We start from the raw sequence: 25172 nt of genomic DNA on the forward strand, positions 1-25172 counted from the left end.
CTTTCGTAATTTAACAACCTGTTGTTGTACCTGTGTGTCTACTAGTGCATGCGAGGACTCATTGTTATGTTTCTAATGTTTGAAGTGTATTTCAAACTGTAAAGTGTGCCAGTTTGCCTTTTTGGTGATGTGAACTATAAATAAACTGACGTTCAATTTAAATATTTTCCGTCCAAACTCACCCCATACACAAGCTCTCCAACCATGCCGTTCCATATCTTCGTCTCTGGATCTCTGGCTCCATATTTCCCATCCGGCACAATGGAGATCTTGTATTTGATACCGATGTGTTTGGCGATCTCCGAGGCCAAGTCCACACAGTATCCCTCAAACTGGTCGTTGCCTTCATAAAGTTCCCAGTTCTTCTTCAGCATCACATAGGGACCCTCCTACAAAACCAGCATAAGGGGAGAAAGACACAGCTGTTTGGAGGAACATGACCGCAGTGATTATTAAGGAGAAGGAAAATGAAAACTTATCAAGAGGAGACAGCAGTTTGGTTGTAAACAGCGTACCAGGGGGAAACATACTATACAAAGAAAAATTATAATAATGAAAACTATTCCCATGAAAAATATAGGTATATACATACATCATACACAAAGGGGAACAGCTCTATGAATTACACCAATGCAAGGCTGCAGACAGAATTAAATTCTGCCTTAACAAATGAAACTGGACAGCAGCCTTTCTGAAAGCAGAGTTTTGATCACAACATTAAGATTCTGAAATGTAAGCACATCATTATGAGAGACTGATTTAACCATACAGGTAGGACAGTCAAGGTAAACTGAAAATCACACATCTTTATGCAGGTATTTTTTAAATATTAAAGGAGATAAACATCTTAAAGACACACTATGTTGTCAGGAAAACACAGCAGCCACCCACAAATTGATAGAAACCGTTTATAAAATGGGAAAAATATTAGAGCTGTTCTTAAAAGGCCATGTCTGAGGTAGATGTTTTATATCTTGTGTGTCTGACTTCTAGTGCCTTGTTTTATGCCTTCGTCTGACTCTACATGCCTCCACAGGGACCTTCACCTGACTCAGTGCAACACTAATGCTGAGAGCAGAGAAATGAGAGGAAAAATGCGGGGAGGGAGAAGAAAAAAGAGAGGAAGACTGCTGCGTTGGTAATGTGTCGTAAGAGGTAGAATGATTGCTGTGCATGCAGTTAACAAAGATGAAAGCAAACGGAGAGTTTAATGTTGTCTGCAGAGATGGTGGGTGTATTAGGAATGACACACAAACACAAGCATGGTCACAGAGAAGCATGCGCTCACATTACCACACCTACATAGGATAACCACAGAGAACAGAAACACACACACACACACACACACACACATAGGCTTTTGAGTGACAGCGCATCCACCAGGAGCAGTGAGTTATGGTATTATGCCTGAGGCTGCTCACCCTGTAATCCAACAGAAACCAAGCCTATTAAAATACTATCAAACCATTTTTAATCAAAGACTAATCTCATCTAATTAATCAACAGGCTTGCATAATATCCGACACTCACAAGCTATGATACGGTTTATGAAGGTCATAAAACATAATAAAATATGATAACATATTTTGGATTGAATTCTTCATTCGGGAATTGGTTCACTTTGAAAACAAGTGCAGTTTAATCAAAGGGGATTTTAGACGGACATGTCTTAAAGGGGGTCAAATGAGCAATAAAATCTGACACAGCTATGAAAGGAATTGACAGAACAAGCTTCAATACGGGGAATTGAATCACATTGAGAGTAAATCTAGATCAATCTTACAATGAAAAACTGAACTATACAAACAAATCCTACAAAGAGAAGCTGGATTTATGAATTGATCCTTTCTCTTCACTAAACAAAGAGCTTGAAATAAAACCATTTCCTTGTGCACTTGCCTATGAAAAAAGGTAAAATAGGAGGAGAAAATCTTGTTTTAAATATGGTTATTCAATGGGCTTACATGTATCCAGATGTAAAAATGATTCATTCTTGTAGAGGTACTCTTACTTTTATTAAGTATTTTTCCAGTACTTTGATTTATACCCTCACAACTAATGACATTTCCATCAGCCTCAGCTGTACTTTGTGTTTAGTGATAATTAGCAAATGTTAACATGCACACTCAGTTTTATTCCAGTTAAATCGTTGTCAATGCTGCATGTTAAATGAATTTTTAAAATGTACTGCCACAATTCCAACAGTTGTCAGATATGTTCTTTGGGATGTGCATGTCCATTCCTTCGTGCAAAAACAAATATATAATAATAAGAATAATCTTACATTTACATATGAAAGGTTGAGAAGCAAATACGCACTTTAAAACTAACAAAAAACATCCTAAGCATTGCATTATCACATTTCTTACAAACCATTATTCAGTCATCAGTACAAGATTTGTTCAAACAAAATACATTTCCTCCAAAACCAACCACACAGATGAGAATTCAGTTCTTAATTTATGCTGAACATTTTTCACTTTGCACATTCATCACCAACGTCATCAATGCTAGAACATACAAAAAGATTTCTCCCAAAATGTCATTATGAGGGACATTAGCAGGTCCTGGGGCCATTGACTCAACATGAATCATAATGTTAATGAACAGCAAAACAGTTTCATGTAAATGCCCTCTAATAGATCGACACAGCCATGAGGACTGCTCTGTAGCTGGGCTGAAGACTGGAAGAGATGAAGATGTGAGCTGAAAAAACATGTTTTAAAGGGCAATCCCAGCGTGATTAAAAGTTATAACCTAATTACTGTTTACATCTAATTTACAGTTTCACAATCATCTTGCTGTGCATACCATATTACTGTTTGATTAAATTTTTCTTCAGTTCAATCTTTACTTCATGAAATAGAGGGTTTCCATCCGGGTGTGACAATAACTTGAGTTTGTAAGGAAACATGTGTTTGAAGGATTATTTTGTGGCAGAGATTGTCGGCGAATAAGCGTATTTCCCAAAATGTACTAAACTATTCCATTTAGCATATTTATTTGGACCTATAATTTGTACAGAGGGTGCTGAAATGTAAAAGATCATTTCTGGTGAATTTCCTCTGATGAGATCTGTCAGAAGGGTCAGAAGCACAGAGAGGTGACTCAACAGAGAGGTGAGTCCCACATCAGGAGATCAAACTATTATTATTATCATTACTATTAAACTATTAGTGACCCTCCCTTGAAACATGCAGGAAGACCAGTTTGCTTCACTTTTCATCTTAAATCATTGAATCTCGAGGGAAACCATTCACTTGATTTGTGTTAACAAGGAGATTGCAACCATCTCAATTGCCTCCTCCATCAAATTACCCTCAGGTTTATCATGTTAGAAGGTCAAGTGTTTGAAATTGGGCTACTTTGTTGAGTTAATTTAGTATTATGAAAGCAACTACACATAATCAGACGCACATACCAGTGGGAGCTCTGCCAACAGTGTTTTACTTTAAATCCTCCTTAAGGTTTGTTATCAGTTTGCCCCAGACACCTTTGTCTCAGTGTGAAGGTAGTAATGCCAATGCTGTGTGTGAGTGTGTTTGTGTGTGTGTACTGAATGTTAGTGCATGTATTTACTGCTGGGAAGAAAGCATCATGTTTCGGTGTTGCATGTGGCATCATGAGTCAGGGCATGGCAAGAAACGGGAGGTGTAAAAGGGGGGAGGAAAAAGGGAGGAAATAGGAGCAAAGATCAGAAGGCTGACAGAAAAAAGGGAGGGAGGGCATGGTAAAGAGAAATAGGAGGAAGTGTGGAGGGAGAGAGGGACGTGGGGCGTGTTGACTGCATGAAACTACAGAAGAAAGATGAAGGAGCAGATCAGAATACAAACAGCAATAGCTACAGGGAGTATGGAAGATAGATAGGAACAGAAAAAGGGAAAGCGTGAAGGAGAGATAAAGAGAAAGAGAGAATATGACAAAGTGAAAAATGAGGAGGAAAAGAGGCAGAACGCAAGAGAGGGGATGGGATGAAAAGACAGACATAAAGAGGGAAAATGGATGGGCGAAAGAGGGGGAAGAGCTTTGTAGAAGCAAATGGTTGGGGCTGATAAGACATGAAACGCTTCACACTGGAGCCAAAAAGGCCGACAGGACTCGCTATGTAAGCCAGTTACCTAACTGTCCAGTCATTCATTCAGGCTGCCGACCGGACACTCAATCAGTACAGCATTTAAAAAGGCAGTCAGACAGTCACATAACGAGTTAGCCAACCACCGAGACATTTAATCAGCCTGCGAGCCATCCATTCAGATCGCCGGAGAGGCAAGCCTGGCAGTCGGTTAGTCACAGCCTGTTTCAGTCAGTCAGTTGGTCAATCAGTTCATTCATTCATTAATTACTGCAATTACACTACATAATCATCTGCCCAGTCACATATTTGGCCAGTGAGTCAGCATGATTATCTCACAGCTATTTAGCCATAAAGAGAGTGAGGCAGTTCAGTTCAGTCAGTCAGTCAGACCAGTAAACCAGTGACCAATTGGCCGTCAGTCAGCCACAGTACTCAGTCACCATGCCAGTTGGCCTGTCACCGAGTCAACCTGCCAGGTAAATAGCATTTCACAATAAGTCAGCCAGCCACAAACCAGTCAGCTGCTAAGTAAGTCAGTCCGCCAGGTAGCTAACCAGCCAGCCGGAAACATGCCTTGCTGTCAGTCAGCCAATGATTCAACCAGTTAACAGAGTCACCAGCCACTCAGTCCATCAGCCAGCCAACCAGCATCCACAATACTTTTTGTTACTAGTCACTATTTTGGTTGAACGAGTTATATATTTTTCCAACATTTTCAGAAGCTTGCATATTTTGTCTTCTGTTTATGTAATTTGACCTACTTTATACGATCACATAAATAATGTACCTCCTTAATATCAATTTCCCGTCTTCAGCTCTATGTATGAGAGCCTGATGAAGAGCCTTGAGGGATAGGAACATTGAACTTTCATTTATAAACACACAGTGGGGCAAAGTTTCAGCACTCTGTGTGCACTCTGAGCCTGCTGTACTATTTGATCATCCATCCATCATGAAAAATACATTTAAAGGCAAATTTCATTGATTAGAAGTCAGAAATTGTTATATTATTTTAAAGCCAATTAAACCCACACGTCACTAAAGGAGCATATTGTATGCTGCGGTTAACTAAGGCCAAAGAAAAAGCATAAATAAGAGATTGTCATATACTCCGGGGTTGTGTTAACAAGTGCAGCAAGTGCACATTACTAAAGGCAAATGCCAACAGGCCTCACAATCAATCCCCATCAATGCACTTTGCTCATACATCCTTTATTGTTGTAAATATCTGAGTGTATGTGTATTTCTTATAGTGTGAGGCATAGACTGTATATAAAGATGGAAGTCGTGTCTCCACTTCCTCCCACTGTACAAAAATGAAGCCAAAATATTCCAGATACGGCCGCTGCCATCTTGCCCTGGTGACGTCATTTGGAGCCAGAATCTGCGCAGTAGAGATTGGGGGTGGAGCCACGGTATCAAGGTCCCGCTCACAGTCCATCACAGCTGACCCAGTTTTTAAAGCATCAAATAACTTGAACAAACATCAGCGTGATAAGAACTACCTCAAATGACAGAAACCATCTTTGGAAAAAACTATTGGATGTGTACTTTGATTTTTTAGTTTGGCCCATGTCCCATCCGCAGTATAGGGTTTATGACCTATACTTCAGCCAGCCACCAGGGGGGCAATCGAGACGTTTTGGCTTCACTTTAAGGGAGCTGTCATGTCGTCCTTCTTTATGTACAGTCTATGGTGTGAGGGCTTACGTGCTTGCAGGTATGAATGGTTTTCAGGGTGGCTGTTTAGCCAGTTTCAGTGTCATGTTGGTGTGTGGTGACTTAAAGCTGTATTTTTAATTAGAGTTGTGCTTTCAGACATCTTCCACTCTCACACCTTTAGTCTTAAAAAAAAACAGGTTACAATGCTAGTGTGAAAGCTATATTATAGACAAGTTCAGACATTTATAATTGCGCCATTTCAATGTGAAGTGTGGGAATCTCTTATGCTTCAAACACGCGCCCCTAGTGTTGAATACCTTTCCATTCGGGTGAAGAGCTCTCAGAGGAGCTGAAACACAGCAGAGGAAAGTTGACCGAGTAAGCATGACTGAGTACTTTTACAGAGTGTTGGAGCAGAAAGCTGAAGATGGAGGGAGAGCGGTATCAAAAGGTGAGGGCTGCAAAATGCAGGACACAAAGCCATGTCCATATATCATTCTCCTCCTACATTTTCTCTTAAAAGAAAAAAACCCAATAATGAATAACGAATAACAATGAACAATTGTGTGTAAATGTAGAAATATTATGTTTTTTTTTTTCCTGCAGGTGCTCTGGAGTGGAACAGAGAAGGTGGTGGTGACTGTGGTGTCCTCAAAAAGAGTGATAAGAATCTGAATTAACAGGGCTGTCTGATGGTCCGGTGATTTTGGGTGGCCAAATGTCAAATCTTGACAGCGGCCACAGAATCCCTCGCAGAGCTCTCGTCCAACTGTGGCTTTTGTCATGAGAGGAAGACAGGAGCACAGTGAGCAAGGCGTCCCAGTGCATCACAGGCTCAAAACAGGGCAGCCGCGAATCTCCTTTTCATCTGTTCAATCCCTCTTCGTCATTGTTGCTGTGCTAATGAAGGGCAAACAACTTCTAAACAAAGACACAATTTCAAACAAAATAAAAATCCCCTTTTCAAACAAAATATACAAAAAGAAAGAAGCCATCAAGACAAAACAAAAACAGAGCACACTGAGTCTTTGTGTCTGTCCTCTGTCTTTCCCGAGGGTTTGCAACTCAGGTGAATCTGTGTTTCAGTCTGTTGCTCTGTCTGCAGACCCGGCATCAGTGTCGCAGCAGAGGCTTCCTCATCATCAGAGGCTGCAAAGAGGAGGAGGTGGCTGAGCTAACGTTAGCCAAGGCCCGCTGAGGTCACCATCCACAGAGAAATATGCAGGTAGGGGAGGCATGGAGGTAAAAAACGAGGGGCGTGGGGGGTTGAAGAGATGAGTGGAGTTAAAGACAGACAGCAAGCCACAGAGAGAGAGAGAGAGAGGATAGTGGCGTTGGAAAAAGTCAGATGACAGATAGACATGGGTGGGGAGAAATAGGGAAGGAACAAACATCGAAAAGACATATGCAGTAATGCCCAACTCTGTTTTACACACTCATCTCTTTTACAACCACACAAAATGAAATGTAATTAGAAACACAAGCCAAACAGCCATAAGAGCAGACACAGACGGTGATATATTCTAACAGTAATGTTGTATTAACATAATATACACACATTCAAAACAGGATTTTGTCACAGAATAACAACTTGCCCTTTCATTTACCACACACTGCGCTGAGGTTTAATACATTGCCAGTTGAAGTGTGCATGTCTGGAGGCGGGGCTGTCACCGGGGATATTTAGTCCGGCTGAATTCATTTTTCTGAACTCTTTCCTGCAGCATATGTGGTCGTTTTCCTCTCTGCAGACCTGACTGGTTACTATCACTTCTGGCCACCGGAGGCACTGCAGACTATTATTATTATCAAATCAACATCTTTGGACAGTTGGCCATTTGTAGGTATTTGTATGAGCACTACTACAACTACAGATATTTTAGTCGCACTTAGGAGTTTGCTGGATGAAGCAATGTGGTTAGAAAAAAATGCTGAATTGCCAAAGCTCAAGCATCTGTGGCTTGTTTTATCTCTGGGCTGAAATTAGTCTTTTGAGTTGCTTTCACTTGCATCATTTTGCATGCCCAATTGAATTAGACTGATTGCATTTACAGGAAGGGGATGGCCACCATAAAAGGGCTGCAGATGGGTGAAGTGAAATCAAATGTAAGCAGAGGATGTGCACAAATCCACCGATTAGCCCTCCTTTATATGTGTTTGTAGAAGAAAGAGGAGTAATTATACTGGGCTGCAGACCGGTGTCTATGTGAAAGCCATTAGAAAAGACTGGACTGAGGTCACTTTTAAATGGTGATCTGAGGTCAGTTTTTAGATTTGCCCACTAATGAGACATTAGTGTAATCTTCCAGCTGGACAAGTGCCACTCTCTCCTGGCTGTGCTCTGAGTGCTCACTACAGCTCGTACAGCTCATCCAGCTCCAACCTGATTTTTCTTTGACATTAAAAAAACTGTGCCACAACACCCCTGATGTACTTCATCCCCTGGCTTTCTGACACCGGATGTATCCTATAAGGCCACTAAAGGAAGTCAACTCTTGCCTCCAGCCCATGGTTCAACCCTAAACTCTATCTATGACTTGTACAGTGAATGTACTGTGTACAGATTTCCCAAACTTTTGGGGTTGTGAATACTTAAAATTAAACAATGCCTACTTCCGACCCCTAAACACTAGTTGACCAAGAGTGAATGTTTTTCCTTGTTTTATTTGAATAATATCTATACATATTTCTATACAGCACCATCATGTTGTGATCCCTCAGATGTGTCTTGCAGCCTTATGGGAGTCCTGAACCTCAGGTTGGGAACCACTGTACTACAGTAACAAAGCCATGCCTGTAACACGTTAGTCATTACTGCTTCTACTCCTGTCTAACTACCTTAATGCTGCTCCATTCTTTTACACTATTTTTTTGTCAAACTCATCTTCCTTGAAAAGCTTACCCTTGTCCCTCCCTTTCCCTGATCTTGTTTGGAAGATAAAATAAAATAAAAGGTTCTTTTTTATTTAGCATGTGGTGTATTTATCACCTGATGTGTCGTTTGCGTTTGCACCAATTTGCATCTCAATCAACTTTAAGCCTCTACATGAGGCAGATGTGAGCTGGAAAATCAGGTGAAAGCAAGGTTGTGGTGAAATTAGGTTTTGGACTCATTGTCAGTGTTGAAGGACAGCTTCACCCAAATCTCAAACAGCGCCCAAACTATGCAGAAATGAAAGAAGTCTGAGGGTACATTACCATGATGGTTGTCACAACGACTGTCCGGTTTTCCATCGCTGAGCTTTCATTGGACAGAGCATTTTCATTCTGTACCAACACAAGTTTGTCTATGTCGTTCCAGTAGCCAATCTGAGAGAAAAAGATGGATAAGAGAGAGAGAATGAGTCATAAAAGAAAAAAAAAACATTCAATCAATCAATGTTTATAGCACAATTCATGCAAAAATAAAATTTAAAATGCTTACAATAAAATCCAGATAGACAAAAACGCAAATTAATAGATATAAAAAAGAACAAGAACCTATGAAAGATGAAGAGAAAGGAATAGAAAGTAAAAAAAGAATGAGTCAACAGAATGAGCTCACTCCAGCAGATTTCCCATTGGAACTGTAGAAGATATTGAGAGATATTGAGTGTGAGCCAAGAACTTTCAATAAACAGCATTGCTGTCGAAGGAACACTTGAGAAGCTGGAACATGGCGTTATTTCTTTATTATAGGTGCTTCATGTATGCTTTATTTTCCAGTAAAGAGAAATTATTAGTACTGTCAACCTGAGCCGTATCCTCCTACTTTTTGCCATCATGAAGAAGGATTATGTTCAAACTTTTCTTATTTACGTCACTGCAGAGTTTTATGTACCCCCAGGTTGTCTGGGAGCTGCTCTCCAATGCACACTCCAAAAAGCTATTAAAACACAAACAGCGGTGGTTCAATTGCAGTTATCTAAAGATATTTTTAACTGCAGTAAGACAGTTATTAATTACAAATTACCAAGATAATTATGCAGTAAATGAATTAATTTTTCAACAATCAACCACCACAAGGGATAAAACAAGAAAAATGCAGCCCACATTGAAAACCACAGGAATTATCCTTTAACAATAACAGTGAGCTTAAGTCCTTTCAGTGGCGATTAAAAGTAACTTTCCTGTTGAGGAGTCATATTTGCTGAAATTATGAAAAATTAGAAAAAAATGTTCACCTTGTTTTTCTGTCTTTTAATTTGACTTTTCATAATATATCACAAAAATTGAATGGAATGACTTGGTATGTTTTTTTATGAGGTTCAATTCACAAAGCTTTGTTTCTGAGCCATGAGGAGAACTTACCTTGCGTGGTCCGTTGCTCTTCAGTTCAAACACGTCCATGGTATAATTGACCCTCCGACCGTAGTGATCAAACTGAATGTTCCCAGTCAGGCCCTGAATGCGCACCTGGATTTATAGCAAAAACAAAACACTCTTTAAAAATGATTACCCTTAAGATTGCAGTCTAGGTTGATTTGGCAACACCCAAAGTTACTGGTTGTAGCAGCAAGAGTGGTTTGAAACTATAGGTCCCAGAATTGTGGGGGCAGCAAACAGTCCTTGAGCAGCTACTACAGCAGATTAACTGGTATATCTGTTTATAGTGCAGCCAAACAAGCAGTGTTTAGTTCAACGGTTTTAACATAAAGCAGCAGCAGAGGAAATATTGGGTCTGCATTAACTTGTAGAACAATAAACAGTGAGGCTCATATCAACGAGATGATATTACAAATCCTTGTGCCTGAATCCAGTGCGGGAATGGCAGACTAATGTTAGGGTAAGTGCCTGAGAAGTGAATGGAAGTCATTAAATGGTAAATGGTAAATGATCTCACTTATATAGCGCCTTTCAACCTTCACGGTTCCCAAAGCGCTTTACAGCTAAGTCTCATTCACCCATTCACTCACACATTCACACACCAATGGTGACCGAGCTGCCATGCAAGGTGCTGGTCTCCATCGGGAGCAACTTAGGGTTCAGTGTCTTGCTCAAGGACACTTCGACATGACGGGGGCATCGAACCCCCAGTACAAGTGGAGTACAGCAGTACAAGTTTGTGTGTTACAGTAAGTGTGTGTGACTCTGGTGGGTACTCCATTAAAGTCCCAACAAGAATTTAAAACACATAAATGTCGGCATGGATTTCTGGAACATTTTCTCCTTTTTCATGCCAGCTGTTTTACTGACTGCATTTGTGTGTTTGTGTGTGAGTGCGTATTTGAGAACATCTGTCTAAGCGTCTGTTTAGACTAAACTATACAACATCAAACTTATGCCAACCTGTTTGAGTGCACGCTCCATATCTATTCCTTGGTTCCAGGGAGCAGCTGGATTGGCCAGGCAGTCACCAGCGTTGCCACGGCGACTGATATCAATCTTCTGGCGGCGAAGGGTGCGGAAGGCCTCGGCCATCACAAGGACACCATCGTACGTTAGAGATGAGGTATACTGAAGGATAAAGAAAGACACGAAATGTTATCAGTTTTGAAACTTTTTTTGATGGCCAATTCAATACTTCTTCTTTGTCAGTCAAAGTACGCAGCATGACAGAAATGAATCCTCAGGTAATGCAAACATTTCAAATGAGAGAGAGGCATTAAAAATGTTCCTGTAAAAATGTAATGAGACTCTGTTTGGAAACTGACACTGACTCAGGATGAATCCCTGAAATAGTTAAACCCAATCTTTTATTTTTTGACCAAATAAAGCTGAGGTGTATGTACAAAAAAGTTTAAATTATAGACTGAAAATCAGTTTTTAGTCTGTTTCATCTTTACTCCTATAAACAAACCGGCAACATCAGAAAACATTTACTTATATTTAGCTTTTAGCCTGTGAATCAACAGACAATCACCTCAAGAGTCATAGGTTTTTCCAGTCATGTGATCCAAATTTTGGCGATAGGTGATAAATTGTGCCTTTAAAAGCAGTAATTCCACACCAGTATTCCAGTCAAGGCATTTCAATGCTGGAAACCCAAAGGCATTATAAAGAAAAATCACCACTGAATTTTTCTGATGTGTTTGGAGCTCAGCGCCATTTAAAAAAGAAACATCCAAATTGTCTTCTCAGTGACTTACTCTGCAGGACTACGTGAGTTTAGACACACAATAAAAAGGTGTTTGAATAGATACACAAAGTGATTCACAAAGCCAAAGTTGAATACGTTAATGTTGCAGGGCTATACCGTAGGCCTATGTGATTTATTCCTAAAATGAGAACCAGTTTAACCTCAGGCAACTGTATTACTGCATCAGACCATCTTAACTCCATATTAACTAACCTCACCAATATGCAAACATGCTGACCTGAGCCTCAATTTATCTCACCACTCTGACTTTTATTTGACTTCCACAGTTAACACCGCTGAACATCAATCAACACCACTGTAAATGTGACATGACTGTAAATGTGCCAGGTTTAGACAGGCTTATAGTTTTCAAATACAGTCACTGGGCCATTAAAATCACATTAAAAGGTGTTTAAATCAATATTGTAAATCTGTTCATTAAATCCAGGGAATTCCCTTTGATGTTGAAATTCAGATTCCCAAGATTTATAAATGTGGTTTCATTTGGTTATATTCTAAAATAGGACGTAGCACCTTAGAAGTGAGTTGGCGTAAATTACAAAAATTCAGTGTTTTAAGGGACCTTTGAAACGTGACAGTGTAAGAGGGAAAAGAGAAGCTTATCAGTATCTGTTCTCTAATGAAACTCTTAAAAGTGGTGATCTTGACAGATTGTTTGACAAATTCATTATAGGTAACACACATCGCAGCAGGGAACGGCACCACACGCTCTGCAGCAACAAACTCACCCAGCCCACACACAGCGCCACACAGATAGAGGCAGTCAAACACACAGCGGGCTGCCTTCACATCACGGCGGAGACAAGTGGAGAGATGAAAATGGGAGGAAAGAAGGAAGTCGGCTGAGAGACTCTGCTGATGCTCTCCACACCTCTGCAGGTAGTTTTCTCTCTTACTGACAGCCCTTCATTTGTATCCCAAAAGGCGTCTTTTGGAAGGCTGCACAACCATGTCATCCTCCTTCCATCTCTCCCCTTTGAAACTAAAGAAGCTGCTAGGCGTGCTACTGACAGATGACAACTATAGAATCCAAATCAAGGGGGAAAACAACAACAAAACTGAGCCAACTAGCATACTGTTTATGTCAGGGGCAGGACAGAACAGTATTGGTTTTTAAAAACACCAAACTCTGGAAAATATTTCTACGATCAGTTCAAATCTCCAAGTTCAGTGAAAATCCACCAAGTCAAAATAGATTTTCCCTGTAAATATGGATTCTCTAATAGGATAGGCTGCTCCATATCAGGCCAAGGTCCAGATTTATAAGTGATGTATGCAATAAAAGAAGGCATGTGCCACTGAAACTAATGTTTATAAAGAAATGTATGCAGTGCATTTAGAATGTACAATCTGCATACAAAGACTTTTATGAGTGAACTGACCTGAGTGAGATAAAGCAATGTTGCAAGCATAATGAGTTGTAGTCAAAATCTTTTTATTCATTCCTTTATTTGTGTATTTTTAGCCACGCTAGCAGCGGTCGGTCGGTTGGTCGGTCAGTTCACCGCTTTGGTCCAGACGGAAATATCACTATTGGATGGATTGTCATGAAATGTAGTACATTCATGTCCCTCTCAGGATGAATTGTACTTCAGTGATCACTTACATTTTTATCCGGTCTACATTTGTCTTTGTCCAATGACATTCCCAACAGCCTCAGCTGTACTTTGTGTTTAGTGCTAAATAGCAAATGTTAGCATGCTAACACTCTAGAATAATATGATAAATATGGTAAACATTATACCTGCTAAACATCAGCATGTTAGCATTGTCATTTTGAGCATGTTAGCATGGCGATGTTAGCGTTTAGCTCAAAGCACTGCTGTGTTTAACAGGATATTATACATATGCAGTGGTTTATAAATCCAGTGCAAAGACTGCATACACATTTCTGCTTTTAAATGATATTTAATAATCTCGCCATAGACTGTACCACAGGGAACATAATATAGCAGAGGCAGGGTTAATCATCATCTTTCATTAATTTTTCTTGTCAAATGAGATGGGAAATTGAAATGAAAAATGAAGACAGTAGCTTTCAAACCATTTGGACACGCATATTTAATTTATAAAATGAGCTTTGCACCGGCGTCTGGCAAACAATAAATGCTTTACACATGGACAAATATTGATAAAGGCAGCCCTGTTTTCTGTTAAATATGCTAATGCAGATATTGAAAACCTATTCATACTCTGATCATGTGTGAAAAAGATTGGAAGGAAAAAGCCCCAAAAGGCTGTAACTTGGAGAACATATGTGTGATTATAAGCATTGTGGCTGAATTTTATGAAGTTAATAATTCTTATTACTTTGCCAGGTCACTAATGATTTTCATTATATTTCAACAAAATCTCCAGGCACACTGAATCACTGGCTTAAGAGATCTTTATTGATGGCCAAAAGCAGCTAGCTCAAAAGTCCTGTCTCCAGTGCAAAAGGGACAAATCCCTGTAGTGCTTTACACACTGCACATTATCAGACGAGAGTTCTACTTGGCCTGAGGCTATGAGTTGGCCCAAGGATAACTGAGCTCAGTTTTTACATAGCACCAATTAGCCGAGAGCAATTTGGAGGCATCTGTTGTCACTAGAGATATCTGGTGTTGTGTTATTGTGTTAAATGATTAAAATCATGTTTCCTTGTTTACAAAAGGCAGAGGTAAAACATCCCTTTTGTGGTTGCAATGGGGGAAAAAAAACCCTTTGAATGCACTTCATCAAAGATGTTTACAAAGTTCTGAAAGTTGAGGACACCTGCAGTTTAACTTTATTTTGTATATCTAAGCATGCTCACTGTGTCTATCCGTCACAAACATGCATAATAAGTTTGCCTCCATTAACACAATAACTGTGTAAACGGTAAGGGTCGATTGATGCAGGCGACATCCTCTAATGAGAATTCATCAGGTCAATTTGAGAAAGATGATTAGCCAATTAATATGGTGTCTGGGTGAACAATGACATTCCAATAATGAAACAATATGACCACCAATATAAAATTCCTGCCTTGAAAAACTCATAAACAACATCGTCTTTTTATAGTTACTACATGGTTTGTGTGTGTGTGTGTGTCGTCTGAATGTGACTGCATGCATGTGAGTTTGAGCCAAATCACTGGGGACAGAGAGCTGCAGTATGATGTATTTTTAATAGGTAGGTGGACATTTTTCCAGTTAATATATGCACAAATCAAACACAATTGGCTGCAGGTCAGTACCCGGTCAATAGAGGTGTACTGGGGGAGGAGAGAGGGATAAAGACAAGAGACAGAAAGGAAGGGGGGAGAGGGAGAAAATAGACACTTAGGATGGTGCATGGAGAGAGGAGAAGGGATATATAGTAAGAGAGACAATGAGACACATATAGAAGGCATCCCTTTTATATGTGTCTATATGGGTATGTGAGCATTTGGATGTGGACAAGGGGAAGGGAAAGCTAGGAAAAAGTGAGATATCATGGAGGCCAGACATGACAAAGAAGACTTAAGTCTGAAGAATCTGCACGCATCGCGTTAACCTTGACACTAAATAACAGTCATAGTGGAATTTATGTATTCAATCACAGTAGGATCAGCCAATTCACCTCTGACATCCTGAGGTCACACTCTGATTGCCTAAGAAGCCGAACCAAATGCACCATATCACACTCCGAATGGTTCAAAGGCAGTACACCACCCTGTGACTGGTTACCTGTTAGAAGAAGCTGTATATTTGGCTTCTGTGGTGAATTGCACACCAATGCCACCACCCCTTTGTGTGTATCTGTGCACAATCCTCTGGTGTATATGTAGGAGTACTGACGGTGTGTTAAAGTGGAAAAGAGCTTTAGCTAAACTAAGTTATGTATTTTTTTTCCTGAATAAAGTAGCCAAGGCAGAATAAGGGCTGCTGAAGAGAACAACATTTTCGAACACAATTGCAACTATTTAAAATGACATTTGTTTAGGTAGCGGCAGCTGTTTTAGGCAAGAGCTTCCAATTGGTTTATTTAAAGATGGGACAGCATATTTTTTATCACCTTAGGTGGGCTTTCAGATCCAGGGTACTCTCTCTGATCCAGTTTGTTCCAGCGCTGCATCAGTTTGATAACGATAGGCCTGCTGAAGTCCACCAGCTGGAAACCAGTCACATTGGCCCCGCCGTGCATGAACCTCTCCAGAGATATGTCCTTAAAACCCTGAGAAAGAGAGAGAAAGAAAAAAAGATGAGAGGAGGTACAGACAAAACTCAGTGGAAGTGGAATACAAAACCCCCTGACAGCATGTGTGCATCTTTGCTGACGTATCGTACACTAACAGTTTATCTGATTATTTATACCCCTACTTAATATGGAGTGGCTTCCACAGCTGCGAGTGTGTCTTCATGCAGAGTGACACTTGGTAGTGAAGTGGTGGTGAAGAGTTATCCATATGGGACCAGGCCAGAGACAGAGGTAGAGAGGAAAGACGTGTGAGGGTTATCCTAGGTTGATGGATGCTAATTGCTAAAAGCTCTGAGAACCTATCTAGCTTGACCTGAGCTCACCGCCCCCCTTTTTCACCATCCCGAAGAGAACTGCTGTGGAACAGATTTTAGGGATTAAGGTTGAGGCAATACTTCATTTACTGACGTGAGTTCCGGCAGCTACCCACGGCTCTGACTTTGTTGAGGAGAGACAAATGTTAACACACTAACTCTGAAGTAAAAAGCCAAAATGGTTCCTTGGTGGGAATGTTAAAAGATTAATATGGAACTGGCAAACATGGTTTGTTTATTCTGCTAATAACTGCAGAAAAAACAACAACCTTAGGAGAAGCTGAATGTCAGGGTAGGGGTAAGTAAAACAAGTCTCATAATGATGGCTTAAAAGACGTAGGCACTGATTGTGTGTTATGGCGGACTCTATTTTTTTTAAGAATTCATCTTGATAATAATTTGTGCGTCTGTTTGCTAAATAACCTTTTGTCTTGTCTCTTTGACATATCAAAAATGACTTATCCTCATGTGGGCTATTAAAAGAAGACATTACACCAACACACTACTAAACATGTCTCAAAATAACAGCCAACGGCAATGCCATTAACAGTTCTTACCAGGTTTGCTATGATGTAATGGTAACCTTTTACATGTTTCCCCACACTGACAGCCTGGAAAGAAAAACAGAGAGAAAGAGAGAGAGAGAGAGAGAGAGAGAGAGAGAGAGAGAGAGAGAGAGAGAGAGAGAGAGAGAGAGAGCATCATTTCTTTGCTATCTACGGACAAACCAGGGGACATGTAGGATTCACAATTAACTTATTGACAAGATAACTTCATTGTTTTAATTTAGTTTTAGGAAGCAGAGGAGGGGGGGTCAAACTACAAATAAAGGAGACTGCCTCCCATCTGTGGCTCCCTTGCCTCACCCAACAGTGACTGTGGTTATTATGCTGATTAAAAGCAGAGGGAGTGATGAGCTTGTGAGGACTTCACTCTCTTGTCCTTGGTACCACGCTGGCTCAGACTCCGCAGCCTCTTTTACATTTATAGAGCTTCACCAATGTGTTGTCTGGGTTAGGGCTCTATTAACCTGTCTGGTCTGACTTGATTTACAAAAAAAACCTGCATCCTTTAAGAAGGAGGATTTAACTTGTTCTGGTAATGAGCTTAATGAGGTGCCTGGATCCAATAGTGACAGGTTTCCGGCACAAGAGGCAATCTTTTCGTACAAGAATTGCAGTCACATTTCGTATTAGCGATATACAGTTTTGTGGAAATGTTAATGTTAACTTCAACTTATTGCAACTAAAGCCTGATTGAGGTACAGTTAAGTTCAGGCAACTAAAACCATGAAACCCAGTCTACAAAGTCAAAGTTAAAGACAGTCTTTTCCACTTCATGCACATCAAGTAAAAACTGTATTTCTGCTCACAACTGAAATCTGTAATGTTTTTTTCTGTACAGTGGGATGGGATCTCCATAATAGCATGGTGCATAAATCTAATTAATCAATTAATTGTTTACATTTTTTCTTTCTGGCTCTCTTACCCACACATATCAACAGCTACATACTGACACAGACAGATGCACACACACACACACACACACGCACACGCACACACACACACACACACACACACACACACACACAGATCGCAGCTGGCAGGGGCAGACAAACAGAGCAGTCTCTGTCTCAGAGCAGGGATGGTAGCCAATGCCAGCACTGCAGAGCCCACTGAGACAGGAGTGTGTGTTTGTGTCTGTATGCCTGTATCAGTATACACTTGTGTGTGTGTGTGTGTGTGTGTGTGTGTCTCCGTCTGTCTGTTCACATACCACAGAAGCCAATTAAGAAACTGTCTGTCTGTCTATCTGTCTGGGATGCTGTTACTGGTGTATGTTTGTGTGTGTAGCTCTGTGAGTACTTGCATTTAAAAGCTGGTGTGTATGTTTGTTTGCCTGTAGCTTGTACTATGCACTGGTACGTATTTCACAGGTAAGCGTGTATGTGTGTGTGTGGGCTATGTATGTGTGTGAGTATGTGTGTGTGTTTGTGTGTATAGCTGTGTGTGTCACTGAGTTTGTCAGATGTGCAGACAGAGGATCAGATGTGATGACAGGTGGCAGAACCAATGGGATGTTACTCTGAAACCTGAGTCAAAGGGCACACAGACACACACACACTCACACACACACACACACACACACACATCTGCGCCACCTGTCAGAGCTCAACCATCAAGCAAGACAGATAATCTAATGAACTTGGACAAGCGTAAGGTGTCAGAGTGTGTGCCTTCCTATACTGTAAGTGTCTCTGTGTGTGATAGAAACCTGTATGTGAGTGGGCACTATGGTGTGTTTACTGCAATCATACACCGATGTAGCTATTGGGGAAGTTACATTTACACTCCACATTATGAACTCCAGGGAAAAAGCTCAAATCTTGTTTTCTTTCCAGATGTCAGAAAGCATAAGGAGTGCTGTTGCAACTAGCTGAGTGAAGCAGACAGCAGGCAGACAGACACCAGTAACTACATAGTGAACAGAAACTATATAGGACTCTATAATTGGTAACATAATACTTTATCTGTACTCTGATGTGTCAATGTGGTGTGGTTGTACCTCATTATTAAATGTTAAGTGCTGTTAAGTCCAGGTCAGTGAAGTAATCTCTGGACTATCTGCAGTAATCTCATTGACAGTAACAGTGCCACATAAAACTATAACGTGGCCTCCATTAAAGCAGCATCTCATGATCTAAAATGCTGCAGGGTCCTTCAGGTTCCAGATGAGTGTCAAATATCATCCTGTGCCTGATTTTTTTTTTTTTAATCTTGTGATGTACTTGGGACCAATAAAAGCTCATGTTTAATTTATACTCAACTAGTTAGTTAATGATCAGTATATTTTTCCATCCTATTAATTATATAAATATTTTATACATACATTATTTAGGCTTAAAAATGGTGGCATATTGAAGTAAGGTGATTACTTTGCTGTCTACAGTGCCATTATGCTCGCCACGTCATGGTTACCACCATGTGCTAAGAAACTTTGGTTAGCAATATAATAATATTACCTGTTCTAGGATACTCTGTAGTCTCTCAGGCTCCAGGTCAATGACGTATTTCCTCTCCTGACGTCGGTCCAGGTCCTCTAGGAGTCTGCGGTATGCTGCCTCATTGAAACTCTCCACACAGATAGCACTCACCTGGGTTGTAGGAATAAGGCCATGCACGACAAGCAAGTCAACAACTGTGTTTGAAGAATTAACAGTAAAAACAAAGGGTGTAATTATGCATGTGTGTGTGTGGGTATGTGTGTGTATTTTTGGCCTGTTTCCAAGAACGTATGTGTGTGTGTGTGTGTGTGTGTGTCCTGACCTGCCATCCGTTCTGCCCCGCTCTCTCCATAATTGCCTGCAGTATTGCATAACCTAGACAACAGAGAGTAAAGAAAGGGAAAAAGAGAACGAGAGAATTAACGCTGTACTAAGCAGAAGCCATATTTGGGACATGGAGTCATTATATTGTGCAATTTTGTGCAGGTACTTAAAGGCAAAAAAAATCACACCAGTATTTCCAGAATCTTTTATTTAATCTCAATTACCACAATGTGTTTGCACAAAATGCTGGAATCAGCAAAGCACTTCCAGGTGTGCACTGCTTTCTAGCAGATTCATCAGCCCATCTCATTTACCAAAGCAACACCCAAATGTCTTGTCTTTAAACGTGGGGGTGAAGCAGTTTGCACAGTCCTCTCTTGAATGCCACTTTATTAACCAACCCTCAGAGCTTATCAGGACAAAGAGTTATGAGCCTGTTTCTTTGTGATACTGTATAGTGACTTTTCATTGAAATTAAACTTCTTTGCTTCTTGTTCAGTAACTTTGATTCAAATGCTACTCATATGAGAACACATTGCCACTTTTCAATTTTATAGCCTGGAACAAAACACAGAGAGGAACATTCTTTTTCCACAGAATGAGATAGTACATTTTTGAATAGGGTGAGTGTGCCTCTCGGCGTGATATTAGATGAGTTTCAAAGTTAATATGATCCCATGAGCAGCAGGTGGCAACATCAGCAGCAATGTATTACGGTATATTACATTGAACAGATGGCTAGATGGGTCAAAACAAGCGCAAAAAAAGCAATAATGAGAGAAAACTCCATATTATAATAATAATCCTTCATTATATTGGCATGCAGCTGATGCATTTTTATCATAAAGATCTCTATCGAACCTCCAAATATGTTGTTAACTGTGCTCTGAGCTATAATGGGAATAGGGAATGGGTTATAAAATAAACATATCTCACAGTTCACTCAAAGTCACATGCTTGCACACAATGCAAACACACAGAATATGAATAGAGTGACATGAATACACACACAACAGTTTTTTTTCCTACTTTTGTTGAGGCAGCTATTTATTGCTTGAGTTGAAACAAAAAGCACATCTGAAGCCTCAGTAATCACAGTGTGTATGTGTGGGAATGTGTGTGTATTATCGTGGTTTACATTGCAAAGAAGCAGAGTTTGTCTTTACCTGTCTTTCACCTTCCCAGCCTCCCAAGATATTGTAAATAAGTGTATCTGTGCCCTAAAAGAATGTGTTTAGGATTACACTTCAGTGTGTGAGTTGTTTATGTGTACATGTCTTATTTGCACGGTCTAACTTATATTGATGTAAAGCACGCGCAGATGCACATACATTCATCTACTGTATGTGAATTTAAGCATGTCTTGGTACACACGTGTATTCATGTGTGCAGGTATGTGGACATACCTCAGTTTGAGTGTATGTGTGTGTGAGTGTGGGCGTGTGTGTCAGCAGGCTGTCTGTGGAGCAGAGCAGAGCAGGGAGCATAAAACAGATCACAGCGTTACTGCCCATTTTCCAGCACATTAGCGGCAGCAGGGCCTGATGGGAGCCTATAATGAAGGGCCCTGCCTTGGCCAAGTCAAGGGTGAGCACAGCCCAAACTCTACGCATCCATCCTCCGCTCCATTTCTCCCTCCTTCCTCTCTTCCTTCTGTTATATGCTACTGTATATCCCCAGAGGCTTGTGATCCTGTGTGTCCTCTTACTCCTCCTCCCTGCCCCTCCTGTAATCTCCCCCCTGCCGCCCTCCACTGTCTCCTCTTCCTCCCTCACCTTGTTTGTCTCCTCCTCCCTTTTCTCGCACCTGTCTTTCCTACTTTCTCTCTTTTCGGCTCTTCCACCAGCTCGACTCACCTCATCTGTCTCTCCTGCTCCCCCTCTTCCCTCCTCTTTCTCCCACTACTCCCCCTGGGTACTAACTCAGACAACCTGGACCAAAGGGAGGCTGGCAGAGGCACAGAGCACACACACACACACACACACACACACACACATACTGTGCAGCTCACTGATTCTTTAACACGCCACTATACCGTGGTCTGGGGACTCTGCATCATGTTTGACCTGTGTTTCTCTCCCTGTGGCAGGGAATTAGTCTGTGTGTGTGTGTGTGTGTGTGTGTGTGTGAGAGAGAGAGAGAGAGGGAGAGAGAGAGAGCCAAGCATTCCCATGACAGTGGTTAGGGGCCGAAGGCATCAGCTGTGCCTGCTCCACTAACTTACGTGCACTGCATGATGGAATGGTTAAATTAAAGGCAGGTGAACGCTGCAAGAGTTGATGCCAAACCCTAGTTTCAAAAGTGCCAAATTGCACCCTTGTTTCTGCAGCTGAACTCTTTGATCAGGAAAGTTCAGATCCAGTAACACAGCCTTTGTGCTTTTTTCCACATGAAAACAAGGCTAAATTTGGGAGTTAAATTAAGGCCAAATAATCCCAGGCAAATAGACTTTTGAAAAGATCATTATAAGTTGATGATATAATATTGTTCTCAGTGTGCCATGCCAAACTGAACTCAAATTAACAGATATTTCTTCATGCAAAAAAAGTGTTTGGAACCAGACTAATTTGGGAATCTATTTCAATCTTACATAACTGAGTTTTTAATTTAAGCCCAGATATAGAAGTCAGCAGATCTACCCAGTTAGCTCTTGTTATCACATGCCATGGGGACACGCTGCTGCTCCAGTCACAGTCATTTGTACAGTTCTGGTTCCTAGTGAATGTAGACTATAATACTGAGTTACAACCCCTTTTGCATACTTTCCCCAAATCCCTCTCTGACCTTTCTCTTTAAAACCAAAAAGAAAGGAAAACGGAGTAGAAAACAGATGAGACGTTGTAAGGAAGTACTACTGTACTTTAGCACTTTGACGGTAACTGGTGGAATTCAAAAAATTAACACATACTTTAACTCACTTCAGTCCTGCAATTCCATCCCTCAATCACTGAACCCAGAGACGTATAATGACTAATGAATTCTTTTTAGATTATAAAAGGAACAATCAACTTCAAGGTCCAACAATAATGCAGAGTGAATCATTGATTTCCCTGGATGTTTGTACTCATTCATATGGAAACCCCTTTCAAAACCCTCACAAAATCATATAGTTTTTTGATAAAAACAGGTTTAAAGCTGTAAAATTGTGTGACTTTTACACCTTGTTAATGTATTCCTCACTGTGCATTTACCTCTATCTGTGTCGTAGAGGAAGACAAAACGGCTCCAGTCGTAGTGGTCCAACAGTGACAGCAAAGCCCCTCTGATGGACGGCCGGAGCTGCAGAGTGAACTGGCCCTCTCCTTCAGTGGGGAAGCTGGGCGTCACCAGGCTGATGTGCAGGGCCCCACAGAACGATGTCAGCGTGTTCACCGAGCGCTTGTCATAAAGGCCAAAAATGGCGAAGACCCCCCTCGAATACTGAGAACAGACTGATGTGAGAAGGGAAGAGAAGAGGAGGGAGGAGGGTAGCGTGTTGGGGACAGAGGGATCCAGATGGAAGAAGAAAAAAAAAGGGGGAAAGAGATAAAAAATTAGGAAAAACAAACACAGAGTATACTCAGTGACACTGTTTATGAAAAAAGCTTTGCATTGATTTTACAAATAAACAGAGTACAAAAAGAGCAAATAAGAAGATGGAACGGAGAAAGGCACATGGCCCTTAATTAAATTCACACTGTGGAATCTAGTTAAACATGTTAACCATTTTAATGAGCGACAGACCTTCTCGCTCCTAATTAGACCCACAAACAGCACTCTTTGAGTGGTGTGTGTGTGAGCATCCATTAATCTGAATGGTGTACCAAAAAAGTCTGAGATGAAACTGAGACAAATCTAGAAAATACAATCAGTTTTATAGAAGTCTAGTTGAGTTTTCTCTGGGAAAAAAAAGTATTATTCATCCAAGCCAACATGAGACAGATTTATAGCACTAAAGCAAAATGCTTCTCTGCCACATCATATACATATACATGTAAAGTATAAGCACACTCTATAAGCCCCTGGCAAGCAATTTTCAAATTTTCTGACTGGCACAAAATCATTCCCAGTAGCCGAAACTGGCATGGCTACTTGTGCAGTTATTAAGGAAATTACAGTCAAATAATCCCACCTGCTTAGAGCTTAACAACCTTAACATCCATCCATGCACGCACACACACACACAGATATAAACACCCTTGACCGCGCCGCGAGCTCACTTCAAACGTGAAGTCATTTTCCACTACAACTCTGCAACTCAGTCTTCAAACACCCCGAAGCTTTCAACCATGACAGAGAGGAGAGTGAGAAAGCACTGACGTCCTCCGCTATCTCGCTTCCACAAAAATCTCTCCTCTGCTTCGGTTTGTCGTTCATCCGTGCGGCTCGACCAAAACTGTGTGTGAACAAAAGAAAGAAAAAGCTCTTGGGTGTGTGAATTGTGTGCTGCATATTCCGACAAATCAACCGGAAATGTGCACACAAACACGTGTTTCACTTTTTAAGGATCCGGCGAGGGAAGTGACTAAAAGTGTGTGTCAACTCAATTTTCTTTTTACACTCTTTAATGTTTCTCTTTGCCTGCCCCTGTTCTCTTTCATCCTCTTATTCCATCCCCTCCTTTCTCTCTTTAGCCCCATTCATCCTTTCACCGAGATTCTTTCAGGCAGGCATGTTTTGAGCTTGAGCTCTATCCTGCGTCATAATTCACTCTCCACTCCGTAATACGTCACACTGGAGTAAACAGTAAGGGGGGGGGACTTTTCTTTTGGCAACAACCAGCCATCACTCTAACCTTTTCTCCCTTCCTCCCTCTTTTGATCTCCTAGTGCATCCCTTCATCTCATGAGTTCTCCTCTCTTCTCTCTTTACAAGGCGGGCACTGCATCCATCCTCTCTCTCTTTCAGCTACCACCATCCACTTTCCTTCATCTCTTCTCCCTCTCTTCCTCTGTGACTGCCTCCTCTCTCCCTCCTCCTGGGACTCAGAGTAATTCCATTATCAGCTATAAGCCTCAGTGGGGGTAAACACTGAGGGAGATGCAGCTTTGACGGTTCGGCTTGAGGCAATTAAACAAAGCCGGGGCCCCTGCACTCAGGAGGTGATAAGGCAGGGATTTAGTCTCCGATTATGACAGGAGCTAAATGTCTTCAATTCAGAGAACTAGCATACTACGTACTTAGCATGCGTCATTCAGCAGGAGCTGAGTCATGGCATCCTCAAAGTCAACGGACTTAGTGTCTTCCAAGATGATTTTTATGGCATTTCCAGGTTTTATTTGATACTTCAGATGGTTAAAAAGATGAGCCTGTGTGTGATAAACTACTAAATGACAGGTGCTATATTTTGCTGAGACACCAGAACAGACTAGTACCTGGAATGCACAACGATGTTCATGCGAAATCATTGACGTTGACTTCATAATTAAGTTCTCAGCAGATAATAGCAAATGTTCATGTAAAATCTACAGCTAAAGGACAGGGATTGAAGCACACAGCATGCAGAGACAGTTTGATGAGATGTGTGCATATATT

At 40.9% G+C, this 25172-nt stretch overlaps 1 protein-coding gene across 3 annotated transcripts in view; it reads right to left on the minus strand.

Moving 5' to 3' along the window:
- The window catches only part of gria4a (glutamate receptor, ionotropic, AMPA 4a), a 96574-nt gene that overhangs the window by 32160 nt on the left and 39242 nt on the right, over positions 1-25172 (minus strand). For 2 of the 3 annotated variants that reach the window (XM_070905499.1, XM_070905498.1), the window contains exons 3-11: positions 22850-23089; positions 19657-19709; positions 19353-19484; positions 16888-16941; positions 15834-15992; positions 11006-11173; positions 10028-10132; positions 8936-9046; positions 183-389 (exon numbers count right to left, since the gene is read on the minus strand). In XM_070905499.1, the coding sequence (XP_070761600.1) occupies positions 183-389; positions 8936-9046; positions 10028-10132; positions 11006-11173; positions 15834-15992; positions 16888-16941; positions 19353-19484; positions 19657-19709; positions 22850-23089 (1229 nt within the window). Of the gene's footprint in view, positions 1-182; positions 390-6850; positions 6887-8935; positions 9047-10027; positions 10133-11005; positions 11174-15833; positions 15993-16887; positions 16942-19352; positions 19485-19656; positions 19710-22849; positions 23090-25172 lie in introns of those variants that run through there. The other variant, XM_070905500.1, reaches the window with a different exon arrangement.

This window comes from Enoplosus armatus, chromosome 5 (genome assembly GCF_043641665.1).
Source record: "Enoplosus armatus isolate fEnoArm2 chromosome 5, fEnoArm2.hap1, whole genome shotgun sequence".
Lineage (NCBI taxonomy): Eukaryota > Metazoa > Chordata > Actinopteri > Centrarchiformes > Enoplosidae > Enoplosus > Enoplosus armatus.